Source organism: Mastacembelus armatus, chromosome 13 (genome assembly GCF_900324485.2).
Source record: "Mastacembelus armatus chromosome 13, fMasArm1.2, whole genome shotgun sequence".
In the NCBI taxonomy this organism is placed as follows: domain Eukaryota; kingdom Metazoa; phylum Chordata; class Actinopteri; order Synbranchiformes; family Mastacembelidae; genus Mastacembelus; species Mastacembelus armatus.
Window position 1 is genome coordinate 23477838 of NC_046645.1, and position 22324 is coordinate 23500161.

The 22324-nt window shown below is 40.2% G+C and overlaps 3 protein-coding genes across 4 annotated transcripts; 1 reads left to right on the forward strand and 2 right to left on the reverse strand.

Moving 5' to 3' along the window:
* Positions 1 to 258: 258 nt before the first annotated feature.
* On the forward strand, positions 259 to 12083 carry kcnk6 (potassium channel, subfamily K, member 6). Its single transcript, XM_026320850.2, has 3 exons — positions 259 to 717; positions 4584 to 4976; positions 9350 to 12083. The coding sequence occupies exons 1-3, from the start codon at positions 402 to 404 to the stop codon at positions 9598 to 9600; spliced, it is 960 nt and encodes a 319-aa protein (XP_026176635.1). The 5' UTR covers positions 259 to 401; the 3' UTR covers positions 9601 to 12083.
* On the reverse strand, positions 11595 to 16314 carry sertad3 (SERTA domain containing 3). Of its 2 annotated transcripts, none has more exons than XM_026320829.1 (2): positions 15994 to 16314; positions 11595 to 14564 (listed from the first exon to the last, which is right to left on the reverse strand). In XM_026320829.1, exon 2 carries the CDS (start codon positions 14555 to 14557, stop codon positions 13496 to 13498), a length of 1062 nt encoding a protein of 353 aa, XP_026176614.1. In that variant the 5' UTR covers positions 14558 to 14564; positions 15994 to 16314; the 3' UTR covers positions 11595 to 13495. The 2 variants fall into 2 exon arrangements, with proteins under 2 accessions (XP_026176614.1, XP_026176624.1); XM_026320839.2 differs by lacking the exon at positions 15994 to 16314 and adding an exon at positions 15155 to 15953.
* Positions 16315 to 17215: 901 nt separating this feature from the next.
* Positions 17216 to 21437, reverse strand: blvrb (biliverdin reductase B). Its single transcript, XM_026298709.2, has 5 exons — positions 21266 to 21437; positions 19992 to 20153; positions 18995 to 19084; positions 18582 to 18713; positions 17216 to 18258 (listed from the first exon to the last, which is right to left on the reverse strand). Exons 1-5 carry the CDS (start codon positions 21348 to 21350, stop codon positions 18104 to 18106), a joined length of 624 nt encoding a protein of 207 aa, XP_026154494.1. The 5' UTR covers positions 21351 to 21437; the 3' UTR covers positions 17216 to 18103.
* Between the last annotated feature and the right edge of the window lie 887 nt (positions 21438 to 22324).

The following is a 22324-nucleotide window of genomic DNA, read 5'->3' on the forward strand; positions in this document are numbered from 1 at the left end:
ACAAATCGTCTTTACTGAACAAACAGATTATTCTTATTATTATTACCATTATTTTAATTTGAGTGCTCAGTGATAACAATCTCTCCACGTTTTGTCCAACACTTTGGAACTTTTCCAAATACATGTGTTCTCGAGTGACACAATGTAACAAGTGAATAAATAAACCGAGAAACCTTCCCGGATCCATGAATCCAGGACGCGCTGCCAGGACTCAGATCTGAACACACCCTGCTGCTTCGTCTGTGGGAGGAGGATGCGGTGGCAAAGGAGGGGTTCAAGTTCGAGTAGGACAGCCCCTCAAAAAGTTCCCCTCACCGAAGAAAAGAAAGAAGCGTTAGTCGCAGACGCAGAGAGGAAAGCTCCGGGCAGTGGCTCCACTGATGTTTGTCAGAGAGTAAAACATGCATTCTGCAGGCAAGTCGTGGCTGCTGCTGACAGGTTTCGTACTGTTTTATTTCATCTACCTGCTGTTCGGAGCCCTGATTTTCTCCAGCATCGAGCGGCCTGTGGAGGAGAAGCTGCGACAGGACATGGAAGTGCTGATGCAGGAGTTTCTCAACCATAGCTGCGTCAACGCCGCGTCCCTCGAACACTTTCTGGGCAAAGTACTGACGGCCAACAAGTACGGCGTCTCCGTCCTCAAAAACTCTTCCCTTACTTCAAACTGGGACCTGGTATCCTCCATGTTCTTCGCCAACACTCTGGTCACCACTGTCGGTGAGTTCAAACCGAGAGACTAACAAAGCTCTTAGCGAGGAAAGTCACCTGATGGAGTTTTTACGCATGACGCAAAACTCACAAACTCCCTAAAAATAAGTGCAAGTCCCGTCATAGTAAAATCTGAGCAGTGTTACAGAGACATGACTCCACAGGCTGTGAACAACACGGAACACAACAACAGCAGTTTGTTGTAGGGTCTTAATTCTTTTGTCTGTGGTTGGAGAGTCGGATGCTGCTAATAATGTTATTTGGCCACATGTCATGGATGTTACCCGCTGGATGTTGCGGCTGTGTAACTTTTAACCTAAACCAGTTAACATCAAAACATAAAGCATTAGATCAGATTAGCCACCGCCAGGGGAAAGGGCAGTTTTATGAATACACGCTGATTAAATGAGAAGATCATTTCCTCAAGTCTCCATAAATCCCACAGTTACTATGGCCCGTTGATGTCAGTTGATTTTCCTAATTAGAGTAAAGCGTCCAGAAGATCCAGCGGCTCATGGTATGAAATGAGACTAGGCTGTTGATGAAAGCAGAAAAGAGGATGGACTGTAAGTTTAATGACAATCACCAGAACATTGAAGGGTCTGGTTGTGTTGTTTTGTGCAGTTTGCTCTTAGTAAAGGGTGAAGCCGGTGAGAGATTTCCAGGTCATCACTTTAGGGCACATTCACACCTTTAAGCACATTTTACCTCTATCTTCTTAATCAGTGACTGTAGCTGCTTTTTTGTTAGATGATCCCTAGACCTCAGAAGAAATCACAAATACAGGTTTGAGAGTTTGATCAAGCATGGTAGCTCATTCATCCTGGGGAGGATGCTCTGAAGGTTACTGTTCTCTTCTGTTCTTACTGTTCTACAGTAAAAGATCCATGTTAGATGGTTTGCTGTGAATGTGTGTGCTTAGCTTCTGGTATAGAGCTCCAGCATGTAGACTGATACTTGGCAGATCTTTTTACATGGTCATATATTATAGTAGGATTTATATGTGCAATACTTCAGTTGTATTGTTGAACAATATTTTGGAGTTTTTTTTAAATTGCTTTTATTAGTCGCTTAATTTTTAGTGTCGAATTTCTGAGCATTTGCTTTTTTGAAATGTATTTTAATGTATGTGTGATGGTGAGGATGCTGCTACGTCTGGAGATGCTCCGTGATGCTGAGCCTAAAAAAAAGTTTCCTCAAAAGAGCAACGAAGCTTGTCTGAAAACCTGCAATGTGTCAGAGTTTTAAAGTGGCCCTCCAGGCTTGGTAGTGCAGTTCAGTTTACTCATCATGAGAAGAACTGATCAGCTTATAGAAACAGTTTTCTGGCGTTCTGGCTGGAGCTTTCTAAAGTTTGAAAAGTGACTTGAAGAATGTCTCTAGAGCTGTGTCGAGAGAAAGCCTATGAGGGAGTTTGAAAGATGTAAAGACCGGTTGTGTCATGTGAAATGTAGCATAGAGCAACATCAGGATATGTTGGGCTCTGCTACTCTGACAGTTTTCTGAAAATCTGTTTCTGTCATCCCTCTCAGCGTTTTTGAAAGTTCAGGACTAAATCACTGGAGTAGCTTTGCCACAGTTCCACACACAGACTTTAAAAACTGACCCACACTGTGATCTTTACTCATGGATGTTAGAGAGTTTTTTAAATCATGACAGCTTTTTTCAAGGGTCTTAAAGATACTAGTAATATTGACCCCAGGAGTTTATAATGTCTGCAGTCATCGCACTAAAGGCCTGAGGGTCAGTGGTGTAGTCATACAACTTTACAAACTAGTGTGCGTCTGTCTGTTTAATAAGCATTACTGTGGATGCCCAGTATTCATGTTAAATGATGTTTTGACCTGGCCCCACAGTCAGAATTAGGCTGACAGACACTGTTCTCTAGCTTTCACCTTACATACATTTAAACTGACCTAAAGCTGCTTTAACTTTCTGTTCTCCCATCTGGGCAGAGCAAATGCTCAGTGGCTTAAGCCACCTCTCAATAGCAGAAGTGTATTTTTTCCATATGTACATGGCCATATAACCCCTCATTCTCCTCCTGGGAAGGTTTGCTGTGTGTTCATTTCTTCTGCAGCAACAGTTTGTGGTTTAGTAGCACTAACACTGATTCTTGTAGCAAAAATGTCCTGGTAGGTCTACCTTCTCAGTTGTCTGTGGTGAAAACTTGCATCTGTATTTCTGTTTGTTATCTGAAGAGTTACAGTAATCTGGTTTCCTGTGTGCTTCATTAACAAGATTGGTGCAGGCGGCAACCCCTGTGCGTCATGGTTGAAAGTGTACCTGCTTTCAATAGGTTGCTCACTGGCACTAAAACTCTAGACTTGAGAAAATCATGCTGTACTTAGTCATGTATTTTGGTTTTGCTAAATGCTCAAGAAATCTCCTTAGCTGATTCAAATCTTGTTTTGGCATATAAATTATCTGGTAGAAGGGAAACAAAAAAATTCACTGTAAGAATCACACCTTTATCAATTTTGTACATTTGGTTTTAAAATCTATCAGTTTGTCAGGGAATTTACAAGTACAAGAAAGATGATGAAGGAAAAATACAACAAAAATATGTGCCTTTTTATTATGCCCTAAGAAATGAATGTGAATTTCAGCTTGGCTTAAGTGTGGGGCAGTTTAAATGGGTAGCATTTAGAAAGTGGAAAAATATGACCTCTTTTGAAATTGCTCACTGTAGCAACACTATGGTAACGTCACACAATGAAGCTCCTGGAGGCTTTTATTTCAAGCAGCCCTGCTGTCTAACAAAACTGCTGCAAAAACAGTCAGATTGACAGGCTGCTGCCAGCCAGGCACTCACATGGGCACTGAGGAAATGCAAATTCATGCATGGAGCAGAACACAAGTGACCTTTGTATTCGTTTGCTCTGTGTGATAGATGAACATCTTTCACAACAGTGCAGGTGCTTCCTTATGTGACACTTCCGTAAATGTTTAAGTGATGTCTGGTCAGCTGTTGTTCTCAGTCCAGGCCAACAAGTTAAAACACCGCTTTATTATCTAAACTTTTCATACGATGGAAACCCCCTAATGTTAGTTTCAATGCCTTATTGAGTAGAAAACCAGAGCTACAGCAGGTACAGTGCGTTAAAGTGAAACAACAAAGTTGTTCTGCAAAATCAGAATGTGGAAGTGTACAGGACAGACTGGGAAGTGATTTGGATCATTTCTTTTGTTTGATAAAACTGTGAGCGTGTTTACAGCCTGAGCCATGTCAGGCTGAAATAACACATGATGCTTCAGCCACTGTCTACAAAAACATTCACTCAAGGCTTTTAACCCTTTGTTTATGTTTGTAGTCAAACATTTTGAATATTTAAGGCAACTCGTGAGTTTCCAGAGCAGCATCCAGCAAACCAGTTGGTGTTTTTCTCTGCTCTTCAAGGTGGTAATGATTGGTAATAACCTGCAGGCTGAGTCTGACAAAGAACGCTTTGTGCTGATCTCATGACGTCCTTCTCTGACTCGAATCACCATCAGGCAAAACAATTTCAACACATCATCCAAACATAGCCGCTGATTACCAGGGCTTCATTTTACTGAGGGGTAGTCATGTTGGACCATGAAGCCTTTATTTTGTTATTCAGAAATGAAATACACTTACGTATCTATTATAATACCCATCAATGTTTCTTTTTATTCAACTTTAAAGTACATTTTGCATGTTTCCATGAATAAATGCTAAACCCTCTGCTTTATGGACGTGGCTAAAGGTATTTCACAGTTGTTGATTTTCTATAGTTGTGTAGTTTAGCTAACCAAAACATAAAGATATATCACAATCCTCCTCAATGTTTCTTAATTGTTGCGTCTCCCCTCTTCATCTGCCATCTCACATCTGGTGCTTCCTATATCTGCAGGTTATGGCCACAGCACCCCTCTGTCTGACACTGGGAAGGCCTTCTCCATCCTCTATGCTCTGATAGGAGTCCCCTTCACCATGCTGGTGCTGACCGCCTGCGTCCAGAGACTCATGTACCCTCTGGTCTTCGCTCCACTCGGCCTCCTGCTGCGTTCCGGCATGGAGTCTCGACAGGCCACTGCTATTCACTTCCTGTTGCTGCTGGTTCTAGTGGTGCTGTGCTTCTTTGTTGCTCCGGCAGCCGTGTTCAGTACAGTGGAGATGTCCTGGTCCTTCTTGGACGCCATCTACTTCTGTTTTATCTCACTGTGCACCATTGGACTGGGGGATTTTGTTCCAGGGATGCAGCAAGGGCAGAGGTACAGAAAGCTGTACCAGGTCTCTGTTATGGGTGAGTGGAGTTGTTACTTTCATTACTTTTTTTGTCTTGACACATGTGGTTTCAATGTCTGACTCTTCAAAATAAAGTCCCAATGCCACTCATATCCTTTTTCAAGACTTAGTCATTGTATGTGTTTGAAAAGGAGGTGTTGTCTCATCAAGGTGCATGATACACTGACACTTCTATCACTACATGCTCCAAAGCTTAGATCCGGTTCTAATTAATTGCCATTTTAAATGTGCGACAGTAAATAAAAACTCTGAGACACAGCATTAAGCTGTTTGAGTTGAGTGGATAATGTGTACTTTCTTCTGAAATTAAAACTTTTCTCCTTTATTAATGATGCCCAGTGGAGGTTTTGACCTCTGGTGGCGCTCTGAAGACTTTTTTGAATGGTTTCTGGTTTGTTTGTTTCATGCACAAGAACATGTGCACACAGGTTACTAGGTAAGCAGGACTGTGCCCCTGATCAATAGTTGATAATAAGCTGCTGTGAGACAGTCATGTGTTGACAACGTCATGGAAGAAAGCTGCTGCTAGATGAGTCCAATGCTGAAATTAAAATAGCTGTGCAGAAAATTTGCATTGCAAATGTTTTATGGGGGAAGGAAATGAATTCAACACTTTGGTTAAGCCTCAGTGAGTGTCATCTGGGGAGAAACGTTGATTATAAACAGAAAACACTATTTTTGAAACTTTTTTTTTTTTTTTTTTTTTTTTTTTTACAAAAAACACTGCAAGACACGTGTGAGTAGGAAAGTAGTACTTTAAAGTAGTACTGTAATACCCAGGTGCTAATGTGGTTAACCAAACCAAAGCAATAAACTACACCTGCTTTGATGCAAACAGGAACATTAACCTTTCTTCATGAAAACCAAACATGGCTAAATGTTGCCATTGTATAGAAGCTTTATGGAAAACAGTGTTTGAAATAAACAGTGACAGAGCAGAAACTGCTTTATCTTGGGGGAATCGTACTAATTCACATAGTTTCTAAATATAAACGTGATGCCATACGACTAACTGAATTTGACAATTGACCTGATTCTCCTGAAGCTGCTGCTATTGCAGTGAAATAAAATGATTATTGTCAGGTTTCCTGAGAACTGGAGCATTTACCCCATAATGTAATTAATGGTGGCCCCAAATAGTGGATGAATTTTATTCCAGAAATGTATTTTTACAAAAATCAGTCTGTCCAGTGCGACTGTACAGGTCATAAGACAGAATACAATACATTTGACTTATTACTAGCCATCATTTTGTTAGAGGAGGTTTCAGAATTGCTTTTGCAGCAAAACTCTTATACAGCACATTAATCTATAAGCTGCCATCATATAACATGTGCTCTGACTAACTGAATGTCGTGGGTGCGTTAAAAGGAGAACAGCTGTGGAAGTTTCCTTTGGTATTTTTCTGTGAGAGTCACACACACCTGCCACATGCCTGCACAGCCTGTAAATGAGAGCAGGCTGACCAGACCATGTCCCTCACGGGCTGCAGTCTAGTGCATCAGTGAGACATTCTCATCTCTGCTGCAGAAACTCTTCGTCATCTTCTTTCAGGGGAAAGAGGGGAGGATGTTCTTTGTGTTGAAGTTATTTTTGACAGCATGTAACAGGCTGCGTAAGCATCGAGGATGGGTGTTCTGGCCTTTGCAGCCACGTGTGCCATCCCATTTGTACTTCCGATGTGAGAAGCAGCACCTCTCGCTGCTTCTCTTTTCTTGGTTCCTTAAAAAAGGAAACTACTCTCCATTGTCATCTCTTAGCACTGTGGGAATTGAAGTTTAATTATCTGTGTCACTCACTATAAATGAATCCGACTTGCAGGAGAATTTCATCCAACAGAAGAAAAAATAACTAGGTTTTTGTTGTCATTAGTGGTTTATGACTTAAAACCTGGAAATATTCAGCGCAGCAGCACAGTGACCGTTATGTCACGTTGATTGTGTGTGAATCAAACACTGGTCTAAATACTAGAGCTAACATCCCTAAAACCATTTTTATTGGTTTTAACCATGATAGTAGCTGATTTTTGGCAATAACATATGTTCAGCCACTGCACATCTCTTTTGTTATGTAGATTCATTTAATTTCAGCCCCCAACAGCAAAGCTACATGTGATGTTGATACGTGCATACTCCTGGTTAACTATTGTTAACCAGTGCTGACTAACTGTTGCAGTAGTACGTTGATGCTAAGCAGCCACTGTAGTGCTGTCCCTGCACAGTGTCAGAGGTCGAGGAAAGGTAAGGACAGCTGGTCTTGTGGCTGGAAGAATTAGACTTCCCACCATAGAATGTGGTGCACGGAGGCTGTTCAAATCAGATGGGGGGAATCCAGCAGCAGTAAAGTGACCAAAGTTTGAAGAATATCAGTGTCTGTGCTGCCCCTGGGGGTAACAAGAGTGTAGCACCAAACATCAGGGTGGAGAGTGGAGAGTAGGGAGACAAAGGAGGAGGTAGATGCAGTGTAGATATGAGGCCAGCTCCAAACCACAAAGAATTTATTCTTTGCTTGGGTAGGGGAATGGAAAGTTAAAGCAGCTTTAAAGTATGTTCAGCCACTCCGTAAGGTTAGAGCTACAGTGAAATGGCCTGTTGCTAACTGTCTGTCAGGACCTCATGTGGACTGTGATTAAATCAAGGCTGGGATGACCTTTATGTTTAAAATTAGCCATGCTGTTGTTTTGTTCCTCTAACTTTGATATGAGTGAATGTCTTAATGAACTTTGCATTTCTTTTGGTGTAGGCCATAACAGTGTTCATTCCCCAAAGCAGCTTTCTGTGGCCTGGCGTTTTTACAACCTGATTTGACAATTGACCTGATTCTCCTGAAGCTGCTGCTATTGCAGTGAAATAAAATGATTATTGTCAGGTTTCCTGAGAACTGGAGCATTTACCCCATAATGTAATTAATGGTGGCCCCAAATAGTGGATGAATTTTATTCCAGAAATGTATTTTTACAAAAATCAGTCTGTCCAGTGCGACTGTACAGGTCATAAGACAGAATACAATACATTTCACTTATTACTAGCCATCATTTTGTTAGAGGAGGTTTCAGAATTGCTTTTGCAGCAAAACTCTTATACAGCACATTAATCTATAAGCTGCCATCATATAACATGTGCTCTGATTCTGATGTTTGTGCAGTGCAAAGACCCCAAACGTGTTGAAAATCCCTCAGCATGTTATCAATCATGCAAAGTTCAGTTAAGAAAGATACCAAAACTGCTGTTATCAGGCATTTCCACAGCACAGCATTTCTAATGTTGGGGAAGAGCAAATATTTTGGGATGGTGGTTTGGACAAAGTCCTTTTACTCAGTGCTAAAACAGGAGCAGTCTAACTTTTTAAGACTGCCAGGCTCAAACTGTTTGAGTCAAGTAATTCATTAATATAAGTAGTGATTAGTATGTTGTTTTTTTGTGTCAGATGAGTCTGAAACCTGTAGAAAGATAAACACACAGGACCAAAGCTGCTCACTCATTATATTAAAAAAAAAAAACCCAACAGGCGCCTCCCCCTCACCATGTGATGTGCACCTCCCATGGTAAACATAGCTCTGCAGCTGAGGTTTTTCTAAGCTGGCCTACTTCTATAGTAAGAAACCTTGTCCAGGGTCTCAACTCTGCAGCTGTGTGAGGCATTTCAGTGCATACATGGAACAGAAGAAAGCAATGTGGCTTTTCATTGAGAAAAACACAAGACTCTGAGCAGAAATAACAAATGTTGAGTAGATTCTGGTTTCACCATTGCCCCTAACTTGAGCATACTCTTGTTCTCCTTTTGCTGACATGGATTTACTACAGTAGTTTTCTATTCATGGTCTAGTGTGTGTGTCAGACTTGGATATTAATTCTTTGGCTCATTACTGGCCACATTTTCAGAGCTTTTTTCATTCTTAAGCAGTCATGTGGAGGCCAGGAATAAAAGCTGACAGTGACCTTTAAAGAATCTGTCGGTTTGACCTGATAACATAATAATTACCTATTTGTTTTTTTTTTCTGTGATACAACAGCTGTTTACATATACAGAATTTGACATTGGATTTTTTTAAGTCAGATGACAGCTAGCCTAACACCAGGCTGAAATGTTCATGAGTTACAGATCACCACTGGGTGTGGTCAGTGTGAGCTCCAAAACTTGGCCAGCACATTGGTGCCTTTTACTCCAAATTTCAACACAGCACAAATTAGCACATGCCACTTTTGAATAAATAAATGCTGTTTTTATTTCAGAATGTGAATGGAAAAAGTCTCTGCCAACACTTTGAAGCTGTAAAAGTGACTCAGTTGAAGTTTGTAATAGTTAAAGGGCAGCTGCAGGTAGTGACTTGCTATTGAATAGTGACCACTGTGTCTCTGCCCTTCCCCCTAGTCTACCTGTTCATCGGTCTGATGATGATGTACCTCCTGCTGCGCACCTTCCACAAGATGGCCGACCTGCACGGCCTGACCACCTTCCTACAGTTGCCGCACTGTGAGGATCCTGACCAGGAAGATGACAGGGAGCCAATCGTGGAGAACGAACATGAAGACCAGGCAACCCCCCACCTGACAGACAAAGCTGCCAGCAAGCCCCTGGAACCGGCCTCCCAGCCCTCATACAACAGCATCAACAAGGGCTGAGCCTTGGGGAGGCGGAGAACAATAAGCAGCTCTACCTCTGGTGATCCTGCAGTCTTGAAAAAGTGCTAAAACACCCAGACTGCTGGGCTGAACCTGAATTATTTTCTTAATTACCATTTTGTTGTCTTAATTCTCTTTGTTTAAAATATCCAAAGACATTATTTATGAGGAATTGAGATGATAGTTTTCAGATTCAGCCTTTGTGAGCTGACTATGGCTATTAGACCACTTTCTGCACACTTCAAAGGACTATCCTAACTTGACTATGGCAGCCTGGCCAAAAGGCACAGAGGTTCCTTTTGCCCCTTAAAAACTGGTATAACTGCCATGTTCACTGTACAGGCTCGGCTGCTGTGTTTACAGCCTCAGGCTCAGACCAAAAACTTCTTATGCCTGGTTGGTTTGTTGTTGCCAGGTCCCTTTTGTCTTGCATGGATTTTTGTAACTTGGGTTTCTCGTTCGGGACCAATTGTGTCTTTTATATAACTGTGCTGACAGTAAACAACGTTCTATGGATGTGTTTGCCAGGTCAACGATCTTTCAGACCTTTAACTGCATTTGTTTTTATTCTGGTGCATTGTTTCACATAAACATGTCATGGCCAAAGACACTTCCAGGCATATGTCCCCCAGTCATATTTCTAGACCTCGGGCCAGATCATTAGATTGACTTATAAGCTACTTAGTTAAACCACTTTAATGCATCTTCTCCTTCATGAACGATCACAAATGCAGTGAAATGAGGAGTGCACCTGTTTGCTCACTTCCTCAGTTAAAGGCCAATGTGGATCTGCGCTGAAAGGAGACTTTATCTGTTATTGTTTTTTTATTTGGTCACATTTACTGTGTGAAAGTAGGAACTGTCTTATGTTTGGGTCAGACTTGAAGAGCACAGGAACTACAGACAGGCGTTTTTTGCCCTAGCACTTTAGCCTTTATGGTGCTGCCCCCTGCTGTCCACATCTTTGTAGTGCAGCAGGTTAACTACAGCTCCAGAAATTTGGTTAAATGGTTGGAAGGAGCAAAAATTAAAATTATTAAAATTAAAAATGGAAAACTACAGTAAGTAAAAAGTGTTTCACTATAGTGATTCAGGCCATGATTAATTGAATTAGAAAAGCAAACACGACCTGTTCTGTGTAATTTACAGTGGCTGGATCTAATCCATCACATACTGAACACTTGAAAAGCAATTATATGTTTGCATCAGTTGTTTTTATCAGCAGATATAACTTGATACTGTAAACTAACTTGTCTTGGTTCACACTGTAGTTCAGTAATATCAGTTGAAAATGTATTTGCATTAGACAATCATAAAACAGGTTTGCCTTGTGTTATGTCCTCATGTTCTCATATGCATGTCTTGTCTTTAGTGAGACTCCTCCAAATGTGGAATTTGCATGTCTTGTCTTTAGTGAGACTCCTCCAAATGTGGAATTTGCATGTCTTGTGTAGTTGATATTTTATTAGGTATTGTGTATAGTCGTGTGAGTTGTACGAGCTTTTAGAAATTGTAGTTGTCAATATGAAACATTCAGTGACTGAAGTTTTGTTTTTTTGAAGTCTCTGTGACTTGAGAATGGACTGACACCAAAGTGTTTTTGATTAGATGGAAAGAAAAATATAAAAAGGTTGCTTTCTTCATTAGGGTGTAATGTGACTGTGTGAAGCTTGTCCCATCAGGCCTCAGGTGTGAAGATTGTTTAGTTCCATTTTGTGAAACTGAGTTTGCTGGTATCCTGGATGGTCTTTGTGTATCACCTCCACTAATCTATTAGTATCTGTATGTTTCTGAACCTGGAGGTCCTTTTCTTTGTGGTAAAAATTCCTTTTTTTTTTTTTTTTAATTTTCTCTAAATTTCTAAACATTACAACCATTTATGTGAAGTACACTCTATGCATGATCTTAGCTTTCCATAATAAACTTCATTCAGTCCTCTGTGATGCTTTTAACTGCACATGAAATTATGTTCAACAATAAAAGTAAAGCACAGTGTTTGCTTTTCATATTTTATTACAAACTTCAATACAAGTAAATGGACATCTGCCTTCTTAAAAAAGTCTAAATACATTGTGTAGACACTCTGCCTGCAATTTCAAAACATATTAAAATACCTATGAAGAACAGCCTAAATAAAATAACTGCCAGTAAGTGATGGTATATTAATATACCATTAGTGAAGTGTCAAATATGGTATGACATTAAATTACTCATCTCATTAAATACGCTCTTTATAAATAGTATGAGACTGCAGCCCAGATGTTCAGGGAGGAACTTTGCATAGAAAGCTGATCCATAAACAGTATATAAATGTACAAAACCCTGACAAACGGGCATCATATGCTCCCTCAAACAATTTATCTCAGCGCTTCTCCTGTTTGACCAGTGCTGGGTCAAATTCCTGTCAACATAGTCATATGAGCAAATCTCTGAAATGCACATTTTTAACAAAAGTGCAATAATTTTTTTTAAACCAGGCAAACCTTATGAACAAAAACAAACTAAAACAAACTGACTTACTGATGACAGAGCTGTAAACAGGGTGAAAATCAGCATATCTAGACCAAACCAGCCAGTGTGGTGTAAACAAGATGACTGATCAATAACAATTTTTTTGACTTTACATCATGTAACAGTGTCTGTATTGGCACTTTCAAATTCACAAGGATGTATTTTTAATACCATCACAGTACTGTAAAGATCATTTTAATAAAAAACACTGAATAAAAGACTTAGCTCGTTTTCTGAGCTGGACTGTGCATGCAGCCATTACAGAACAATATGTGTTTCCTGAGCTACAGCTGCACTTTGAGGCGGAAACATTCAGAGGAAACATTCTAGTTTCACTCTTTTCAGCCGTCACATGGTTAAGAGGCATTAGGGGTTGTGCTTTTTTTCCACTGAGTAACATAGGGTGGTCTTTTCTTTTCTGCTAATATACATTATTGAAATATAATTGTATTGAACCTCCAAACACTGGTTACTGAAAGTAGACTTGTTAATCTGAGGAACACAAAGAAGACTTGCCCACTTAAAAGATTAAAAACTATATTCACTTTTCATATTGTGGGCAAACCACTTGATATAAATAATCAAAACCTTTTCATGACTAAAAAGCACATTTCCTCATTTTCTCATTGATAAATATGAGGTTAAAGATTTCTTCACAGAAGATCTGACCTATATTAGTGTTTCAATCATTCTCCTTCCATCATCAGCCAAGTCATTCTCTCAGAACTGATGTTAACCCACTTGTGATTTGTCACATGTGCTGCCTGTTCAGTTCATTTCATGAATCAACACCAGCACGACTGGCTGCTTTTCTTTTCTTAGTCCAGATAATCAGGATGTTCAGTGTGATTGCAGGGTTACTTGAAACTATGATGCATTTGACAAACGTCAGGACATCTCATTTGCTGAATAAAGCCTGTTCTCTAGTCAGTTCATTGGTGCCAGTTAGCCAAGTTGTACTAAAAGTGGTAGTAGAATGTTTTTTTCAGCCCTTCACTATGCACTGAGTCAGTCATGACAAAAACAGCCTTATCTAGCTTACCACCCACATAGTTTTCTCTCTGGCATGACCTCACTTTTAGTCAGAAACACAAACTCTTCATGTAACACTGTCAGGTAGACAGCTACTCCTTTTGACAGTCCATATATGCACCATTTTCTGTCTTGGACATCAAACATTTCTACATTTCTAGAGCATTTATGCTAGTTTCTAAAATCCATAATACACTATTTCTGAGCAATATATAAAAACAACATGGTGAATATACGACATGTCTAACAGTCTGCCTTTTTCTTTTGAAAATTCAGTTTTTGTCAACTTAGTGAATGGTGTTCAGATTACTTCTCGAACTGGGTTTCTTACAGTCTGATGGAGATGAGGCTATCAGGACTCCACCAGGATCTCCATCAAGTGATCTAACTCAGGTGCTTCTCTCACATAACTCTGACCAGAAAATGGAGAGGATGGTACCAAAGAGAGAGAAGGTGAAGAAGACAATGGGCTGAATGAGGAGAAAGAAGGCAGGCACTTCTGGCTGAGAGAGAGGGAGAAAGAGTTTGAGGAGGAAGATAAAGGTGGCAGGTACCGGAGAAGATCATCCCCAGCCAAGAATCCACCTCCGCTGCCTCTAAGCCCAAGTGTTCCCATGTCTCTCTCCAGTAGGGATGTGTCTATATCCTGGAAGAGATCCTCCATAGTGAGATCACTGAGGTAGCAAGACCTCATCAACTCCATGCTGCTCTCACACACCCTGAACTCGTCCTGCTGCTCCCAGCTGCCCCCAAAACCTCGGTCACTCTGTTTTACCCATGTCATATTTCCCTCAGAGGGCCCCACCAGGTTCTCCAAGGACCTGAGGGGTGCCCGTGGACCTGACTGAGGGCTCCCATCAATGGTAGAGTCAAGCGCAGTAAGAATAGAGGAAATGGCAGTTGAAAGTGAGAAATCAGGATCAGTGGACATTGATCCCCAGTCCTCATCTTCATCTACACAGACAGGGACATTTGATGCACTTGACTGGCAGATTGCTGGAGACATACTTGCAGCAGAATCTAAAAAGAAATCTGATGAAACCAGTGGACAGCTGCCAAGATCCGAGTGGCTGCCGGCAACTGTTACTGCAGAGTGATATTTTGCTGCAGCGACTTCAGTGACAATATTCTCCTGGCCTTTCAACTGGAGTCCACATGAAGAGCTACCATGAGGTTGTGACACTTCCCTGGCTATAGAGGGTGTCCTGCAAGCCTCGAGATTGATCTGTCGCAGTGTGTTGGCTATCAGAACAGACCTCCGCAGACTCGGTTCAGGTAGCTCCTGGCCACGCTGATACTTGCTAAGGGAAACTGAGAACACAAACTGCCGCTGGCTCTCCCAGGTGGGGTTGCTCCTGTCCGAAGCATCCACGTCCTCTGATGGGAGTTTACGTTTCTGCCCCTTCATGATCATCTTTAGACTGCGAAGGAAGAAATACACCATTAAGTTGACTTGTATTAGGGCTAAAAATCATCAGATCAGTTTCCTAGTTTTTTTTTTTCTTATAAAAGGTGGGGTGGAAATTAAAAAGCTCTCAGCACAAAAGAATAGAATCACAATTATTGTTACTGTTGTAATTTAGTACTGTTCAAATCAACCATGAGAATGAAAACTGCTGGTAGTACATGAAAAACAAATGGTAAAGAATGATCAGAAATGCTATCTTCAGTATGTTTAAAGGGTCTTATTGTTTTGTCTTCATGTTATTCACAGGCCTGGCAAAGAGCTGCATTGAGTTAACAAACCTCATTAATTAAATTAAAACAACAGCTTTCTATCAACGCCAAGTTATAGAACTGCAGTTAGTTAGTTAACGCTAGCTAGCTGAATGTGGTTGGGGGTTGGAGGACAAGGAGAAAACGAACTTTGTCGACCGAGATCACCAGCGTAAGTATCGTTAAATCATCTTAAACTCACTAAAAATGCCTTATTAACAAGACAAAAACGAGTAACTCTGAAACACCGACTTTAGACGCCGCCAGAAAGTTAGACATCTTTAAACGCACAAACCTGTTGAATCACTTCCCGTCTCTCCGCGTTTAACTTCGACGTTTCCGTTACTGGCTTCGTTATCCTGCCTCCTCTTCGACAAAAGACTAATTTACACCTTTCACATAAGTGACCCAAAAACTAAAAAGCATTTTTAAACATGTACTTCAGCGTAAAACTCCAAATATTACAACTTATTTCCATTAACGGCCTGACTCAGCCTTCTCCCGCCCGTGATTTGAGTTTCACGCCAAAAGCTTTACGGTTGGGGGGCTGGATGTGGGAAGGCATTGTGGGTAATGGAGTACATTTACGTTACATTCCAACAGTAACTTCACATGGTAAAACCGTGTTAAATACATTTTAAACTACGCATGTAGCGATAACAACGACTGAATAACAATGCATGTAATATAGAACTGTAAACTAACTGCTGCCCTGATTAATTTCTGCTCAGACAACAGTTATTATGTGATTTACATGGCACTAATTCCTAAAAGATGACATCACCGATAGAGAGACCGCGTTATAACTTTGCATAAAAAGTACGACAATGTATGTGTTATCGAATGACGACTAACTAACTAACTAACTAAACTAACTAATAACGCATTTCCAGTTAGCATGCCTTATGTTTAGGTTGAGCTTACTGTAAATCTGCTCTCGGAGGTTTAATTTTAGGCTCCCGACCTGATCAGGAGGTCAGAACAGAGAGAGATTAAAAAGTGCATTTTCATTGGCGATTTCATTAAGATATAAACAGAACAAAATGAAAAAAATCGTACACGTCCACAGGAAAAGAAACTCTGCAATATAATGTGCAGTTTTCCAAATCAGTCTTATTTCAACCAGTCATTTACCTGAGAACAGCAGTCGCCTGGGAGGGAAACACAGCAGACACAACTTCTAATGTCCTAAAAACACCGGCATGTCAAAGTTTACTGCTTAGATTTTAATTTAACTACAACTTCTGACCACACGAAAAACCAGAGACAACTTTGAAAAAAAACTGGGTAGCTCCTCCTCGGCTTCAGTATCGGATTGGACGACAGAGGGAAATATAAAGTTGACAGAACATAAAATAACTTCCTGTAATCGCTCACGAAATAAAATAATAACTAAGACTTTGAATGAATGAATATAAATGTGTATATTATGAAAACTGTCGCACTCGTTTGCATTATTTTATCTATGAAAGCTCAAACACATTCAAATGTAACTAGAGGAGAAAATATAAAAAAATATACACTTCGACAGTAGAGCTTTTATTTGTATAACCGGAAATGAATTATTTCCGGCATTGTGCTGGCTCTCCACAGGTGTCTTGACACATTTTTGTCAGCGGTAGTTGCAAAACTGCCTCTCAGCTGACTTTCAGAGGGAGGGGCTGAGGTGAAACTGTAGGAGACAAGTGGTGTCCTTAGTAGGTTCATAGCAAAACAACAGAAACACAAGGTGAGCAGAAAGTCACATTTATTGGTTCCCTATCTAAATAATGTACTGTGGCAGAAAGAAGCATCAGAAGAACCACCGAAGCATGAGGAGGCTATGTGAGGAGATAAATAAGAGTCACACACAGACATATAACATTTAGATGCCACCTCATATGGAAGAAGGTAGGAGGTCAAAGCAGTTTGATTTGTTACAAATGTCAGAACTACATTCATTCCTCTGGGATACTTGGTTACATTATTTATTCAAAATATGGATGACACTAATACTAATGTAGTTCTTTAGTGAACATCTAAAGCAGCAGTGGGCAACACATTAAGGGTCACTGTCCTTCCCACTGTTGATTACCTGGATCAGGTGTGTTCAATCAATTAGAGGCTGGAAAATACCATTTCAGTTGAAGGTGGAGTTGAGGAAGACAAAGTGAAGTGGAATCTTCCAGCTAAGTGTCTTTCGACACTTCTCTTGGCTTCTTTGCATCTCTTGTCTTTCTTGTCATCATTTCCCCACCAACAATCATCCAAATTCCAGTCTATCCTTCATTACACTTCTTGTTTAATCTGCTGTTCACCTTTTCCTCCAAATCTATCTGAGGCATGTTTAGGATTAAGACCATTAAGATCCCGTATGGCTCCCAACATCTATTTTTTTATTTGAGTACTAGCCTGACTACTTGTTACACTACAAACAGTATCCACATGCAGGAACAGAAGATTTTCTGTAAAATGCCACTTGATTTTGTATATTGAATATGCTCAAATCATATATTTGAGATGCCTGGGTAATTGATACTTTGGAGTTGTATTTTTTAGTTGAAGACACAATTAATTTGACATATTTTAGCAGTGTTCATACATTAGTTTGAGTAAAATATCCCAGATTTACCCCAGATCAAATCTATTTTATCATGTTGTTTTGTAAGGCAACTATGTTATGTAAATGACTGTTTAGAGAAGTACTAATTGCCATTGCTGTGCCAGCCCAGGAGCAAATACCCTGCAGCTCTATACACTTTCATATAACAGCAAGAGTTACTCTTTCAGCACAACTGTTTGCACAATATTGTCGATTTATTTTCAACAGCTATAAAAACGGGCCTGCTGTAGATCAGACATAGTAGATATCACCATAGAAAATGTTTAATGATGGAATTAATGTATATATGCTTGTTAATGTAAAAGGACAGAACTGATATGAAGTAAAAGTATCAGTACAGGTCTATTCTAAAGTATTTCAACTTTACCAATATGTCGCCATTAATGGCAACGTTAATTAAACATATAACCATGCCAAGAAATGGCTGCTTAGTAGTACATTTAAAATATGAAAGCATTAGTGATTTATCAAAAAAGAAAACCTGTAGTTTGACTCAAAAGCAAACATGCTCCCTCCAATTTTTATCTTGACATAAACAAATATTTTCTCAGCAGTGTTTTGGTAGAAATAATTTCAATCAGTGACAGGGAGACATTTGAACCCACAATCCCTTGGAAGCCATCAGCAGTGTATTATTCAGGATTATTTGTACTCTCCACACACTCCGACCGTCTTGCCGTCCCACTCTGAGTTGGACAGACACTTGACGAAGAAGTGTCCCAGGTCATGTTTAGAGATGGCTCTTCCTTTCAGCATGTTCTCTGTCACCATGTAACGCTCTGTCAGAGGAATATCACCTGGATGAAGTGAGAAAGAGACAAAACTTGTATAAAACACAAGAAAACAAATGAATGCTCTCTATATCTGTGTTTAATTAAAAAAAAACAGTCAAAGATGTGATACAAAGGCATATCTTACAGCAAAACAAATGAAGCAGGAATTGGTACCATGGTGTATAAGATTAAATAATAACTTGGCTAAATGTATTTATAAACTTTCTAAGTTTTAATAATAAAATTCTATGTAGATCATAAAAAAGTGCAGAAAATAGGTTTTATCAGGTTGGCCCACTGTAGCAATAATTTTTCACTTTGTTTGGAACAAAGCTGTTTCTACTGACCAGCGATATGAGGAGGCATGACAGCCACATAGTCCAGTCCTGATGTTTTCAGCACAGTGTACATTCTGTCGTGATCCTCTGTGACAGGAACCAGACGGGGTGGGACTTTGGAGCGATCCCACAACAGGAAGGCTGCGAGAAAGGAGGATAAAGATAAAGAAAAGGAGTAGAGAGGAAATATGAAGGTAGTAATTGATATGATGGGTGGAGAGAAAGAGAAAGGGAGAAATTCAGGTGGACAGATGAAGAGGACAGTGATTATGTGGTCGCAGAAGAAAAATATACAGATGTTTGTCACATAAATTAGATCTTCATTCACTGTCACTGAAGGGTAATTAAATAAGGGACAAGCAAAGAACACTTTACCCATATTAGTCATATAACACAAACTTCTAACTGTTACTGGGTTGTACCTGACATGCAGCCAACCACTTTGCGGATCCCACGGGCCTTCATGGCTTCAACAATGTTCTTGGTGCCTTCAGACATCATGGTGGTCGGACCTGAGGAGCACAGAGGAGATCAAAGACTCATACTGAGGAAGATGGAAAGTACAGTAATTAAATACTCCAAAACTGTACTTAAGTGTAGTTAAGTATAGTTTTGAGGCACTGGTACTTTACTCAAGTACAGTTTTTCCACTGGATGGAACTAAGAAGTGTTCTGTTACTGAAAGGAAATTTTTGATACAGGACTTTTATTAATAGTCAATAACTGTATATTATTGGTAGTTTTACTTAAGAAAGTCCTGGTAGTTTTATCTTTTTTTGTGAATTTTATCTTTGGAAGTAAGTTTATCTACACTATGGGCCCGGAGGAAAACATACAGGCTCTTTTCAGTATCATGTGCTATTGTAAATTCATCCACCATTTTAAATAGAGATTGTGTCACATGATCCACAATGTTACATAGGATTAAACGTTGCGGTCTTACGACGACCCCTAGTGAATGTTTCACATTATTACGCCAGGTGCAGTCCTTGTGTAAGGTCAACATGGCTTGTTATGTAAGGAAACAATGAACGCAAGAATACTAGTACAGTCCTTATAAAAGAAAAATCATAGAGTGACCAGAGAAACATGTGAAACAGTAGGAAAAATGCTCTGACAGCGAATTCAAACCCACATAGAAAAATCCAAAGAGTACATGAAAATCAAATAATCCAAGAATACAGAAAGCACAGGAAAGAGGAATGTGCAAACTGAGGAATAAAAATGTAGAAAGCAGTCTTTTACAAATTTAAATTGAAATAATGAAATGCAATTTGTATGTGTTCTTCTGAAATCAAACATCTGTGGTGACAGAAATATATAAAAATGTGACTTTTTATTTGCCTAATCAAGACTTGCACAATGTTGTTTTTTTCTCTGATAACAGCTGCTTAGTTGTGTGTAGTTCCTGTGTCTTACTGAGGTCGTTCCTGGTGCCAAGGATGATGATAACAGCGTCCTGGCCCTCCATGGTTTTCTTCACATCCTCTTTATTCAGGACATCTCCCACCACCACCCTGGACGCCTTGTGGTCTGCAGGCAACTTGGCAGGGTCCCTCACCAGCACCGTCACATTGTACCCTGGCGGAAGAAAACGTAGTAAAATGAAACGTGTCTGTGTGCTCACACCATCATAACCATGATATTTCCAGATATCAAATTATTGCACCAAAAATTGAGGCTGAATTGCATCTTGACAGAGTCCTACATAGGTAATGATTATGCAGTATGACACTGTGCCTTTCTATGACACCCTGGGCCAGTATTACAGAAACACAGTCAGAGCCCTAGAAGATTGGTGCTATTGCCACACTGATAACTCACAGTTTCACCTGCTTGGCAACCTTCATACTAAAACTGTCACCTTGACCTGGTTTTTGTGTAACGGCTGTTGCATGGTTAAAATCCATGAGAGTGGCATGATCTCAGCTTCTTGAGAAAGGAGCTAGAATAAAAGTCCAGAAACTCCTGTAAAAATCTGACGGTGATCCCACCCTTCGTGTCGAGGCGAGATAGTGAACAGCTTTTAGTATCAGCAGTGTGTGTCACAGCCTGCGGTGACTCAGCACTATGCTGTCCCTTAACGTCTAACATGACTCAACACTTTTTTACCCCGTTGGTAAGCAGGGGGAGAGGAAATGAAAACACTGCTAAATCAAATTAATCATATGGTGCATTTGTCAAATTACACCACAGGCTTATGGCTGAGGCCCCAAACCAATGTCAAGTTAACATATAAAGAAAGTCTAGTTCTAAATGTTAGTTTACATTAAGAGTGAGCTACAATCCTCAAAAGCAATTACAGGAGTATATTGACAAGATCAAACGCTTTGTGCAAAAGTGCATGTACACACAAGGAAATACTGAGAGAAAATATGTGTGTCAGACATTGGAAACATATAAAGATACAATGATTCCACTGACACCTCAATAGTTGACAAGTATGGGTGTATTGGTTACTAATATAGTCCAAGATATCATCACTGTATTAACCAGACTACAGGATGAAAACTTTGGCCAGACCAGTTTTCCCTGACTCCAAATGAAACTCCAGTTCAAACTAACAACAAACAATCTAATATTAACACAGGAGCCTATTGGGACCCAACATGGACCCCTGTGTCTCCCAGTTTCCCAATTGGACCAATAAAAGCTACCTGTGTAGTATCTATCCTGTTATATCCCACTCTCACCTGCAGACACCGCTTGCGGCAGAGTCGCCAGCCCGGTCATTCCCGTGGCTCCAAATATCGCGACGTTTTTGACGGAATCTGACATGATTTGTGATAATCGAAGTCCGCGACAGAGCAACAACAGTTTGCGTGCAAAGCAGGAGACAGTTTCACTTAAACATCACACTGGACGTTGAGAAACGCCTCTTTTAGTTGAGAGGTGACGGGAAAAGTGGCGCTTCCGCAGTTCAGACTCCTCCTCCCAGAGAGTTAAAGGAGCCCTGGGTGTAGAAATACATTCACTTTTATAATAATAATAATAATAATACAGATAAATACATAATACATGGGCTGTTTTCACTGAGAGGTCGGATTGATCGTCTCTTCGTTTAGTCAAATAGTCAAACATTCCACTTACCACAATTAAAATGCTCCATTACAAGTAAAGGTCCTGCATTTAACATCAGCAAAAGTACTTAAGGTATCAAAAGTAAAAGTGGTCAGCCTGGATATATAGATATCCATCCATCCATCCATCCATCCATTTTCTATACCCGCTTTTCCTGGCTCAGTGTCACGGGGATCTGCTGGAGCCTATCCCAGCTCTCTCTCGGGTGGAAGGCAGGGGTCCACCCTGGACAGGTCACCAGTCCATCACAGGGCCACATAGAGACACACAAAGACAGACAACCTCACACACTCACACTCGATATATAGATATATTTATCATAAATTCATTTTATTACCGACTCACTGTTCTGTAATATTATATATGCTACTGTTGGGTGTTAACTTTTCTCTTCATAAAACCTTGATCTGAAAAGTAATAGCCTAACTAGTAACTATAGTCGTCAGGTACAATATTCCCCTGTGACTTGTAATGGAGTGAAAATAGACTATTCCTAAAAACACAGACAGGACAAGAGTAAATGTGCTTAGCTGTCTTTGGCTCTTTTCTAAAACTAGTTTTTTGACCTTTATATATTTTGTTTGTCACTTATGCCTCTGTCAAAAAGCTTGAGAGGGACCGATTAGGACCTGCCTGCAGACAAGATAGGGAGCTGCCAACCTTGGCAGACA

Bases quoted from the DNA above. Each gene is read 5' to 3' on its own strand.
- kcnk6 (XM_026320850.2), top strand. From the start codon at position 402: ATGCATTCTGCAGGCAAGTCGTGGCTGCTGCTGACAGGTTTCGTACTG. The intron at 718-4,583 runs GTGAGTTCAAAC...CTATATCTGCAG, and splicing joins CACTCTGGTCACCACTGTCG to GTTATGGCCACAGCACCCCT. The intron at 4,977-9,349 runs GTGAGTGGAGTT...CCTTCCCCCTAG, and splicing joins GTACCAGGTCTCTGTTATGG to TCTACCTGTTCATCGGTCTG.
- sertad3 (XM_026320829.1), bottom strand. From the start codon at position 14,557: ATGATCATGAAGGGGCAGAAACGTAAACTCCCATCAGAGGACGTGGAT.
- blvrb (XM_026298709.2), bottom strand. From the start codon at position 21,350: ATGTCAGATTCCGTCAAAAACGTCGCGATATTTGGAGCCACGGGAATG. The intron at 20,154-21,265 runs GTGAGAGTGGGA...TTCTTCCGCCAG, and splicing joins GCCGCAAGCGGTGTCTGCAG to GGTACAATGTGACGGTGCTG. The intron at 18,714-18,994 runs GTACAACCCAGT...CCTTTCTCGCAG, and splicing joins AGTGGTTGGCTGCATGTCAG to CCTTCCTGTTGTGGGATCGC.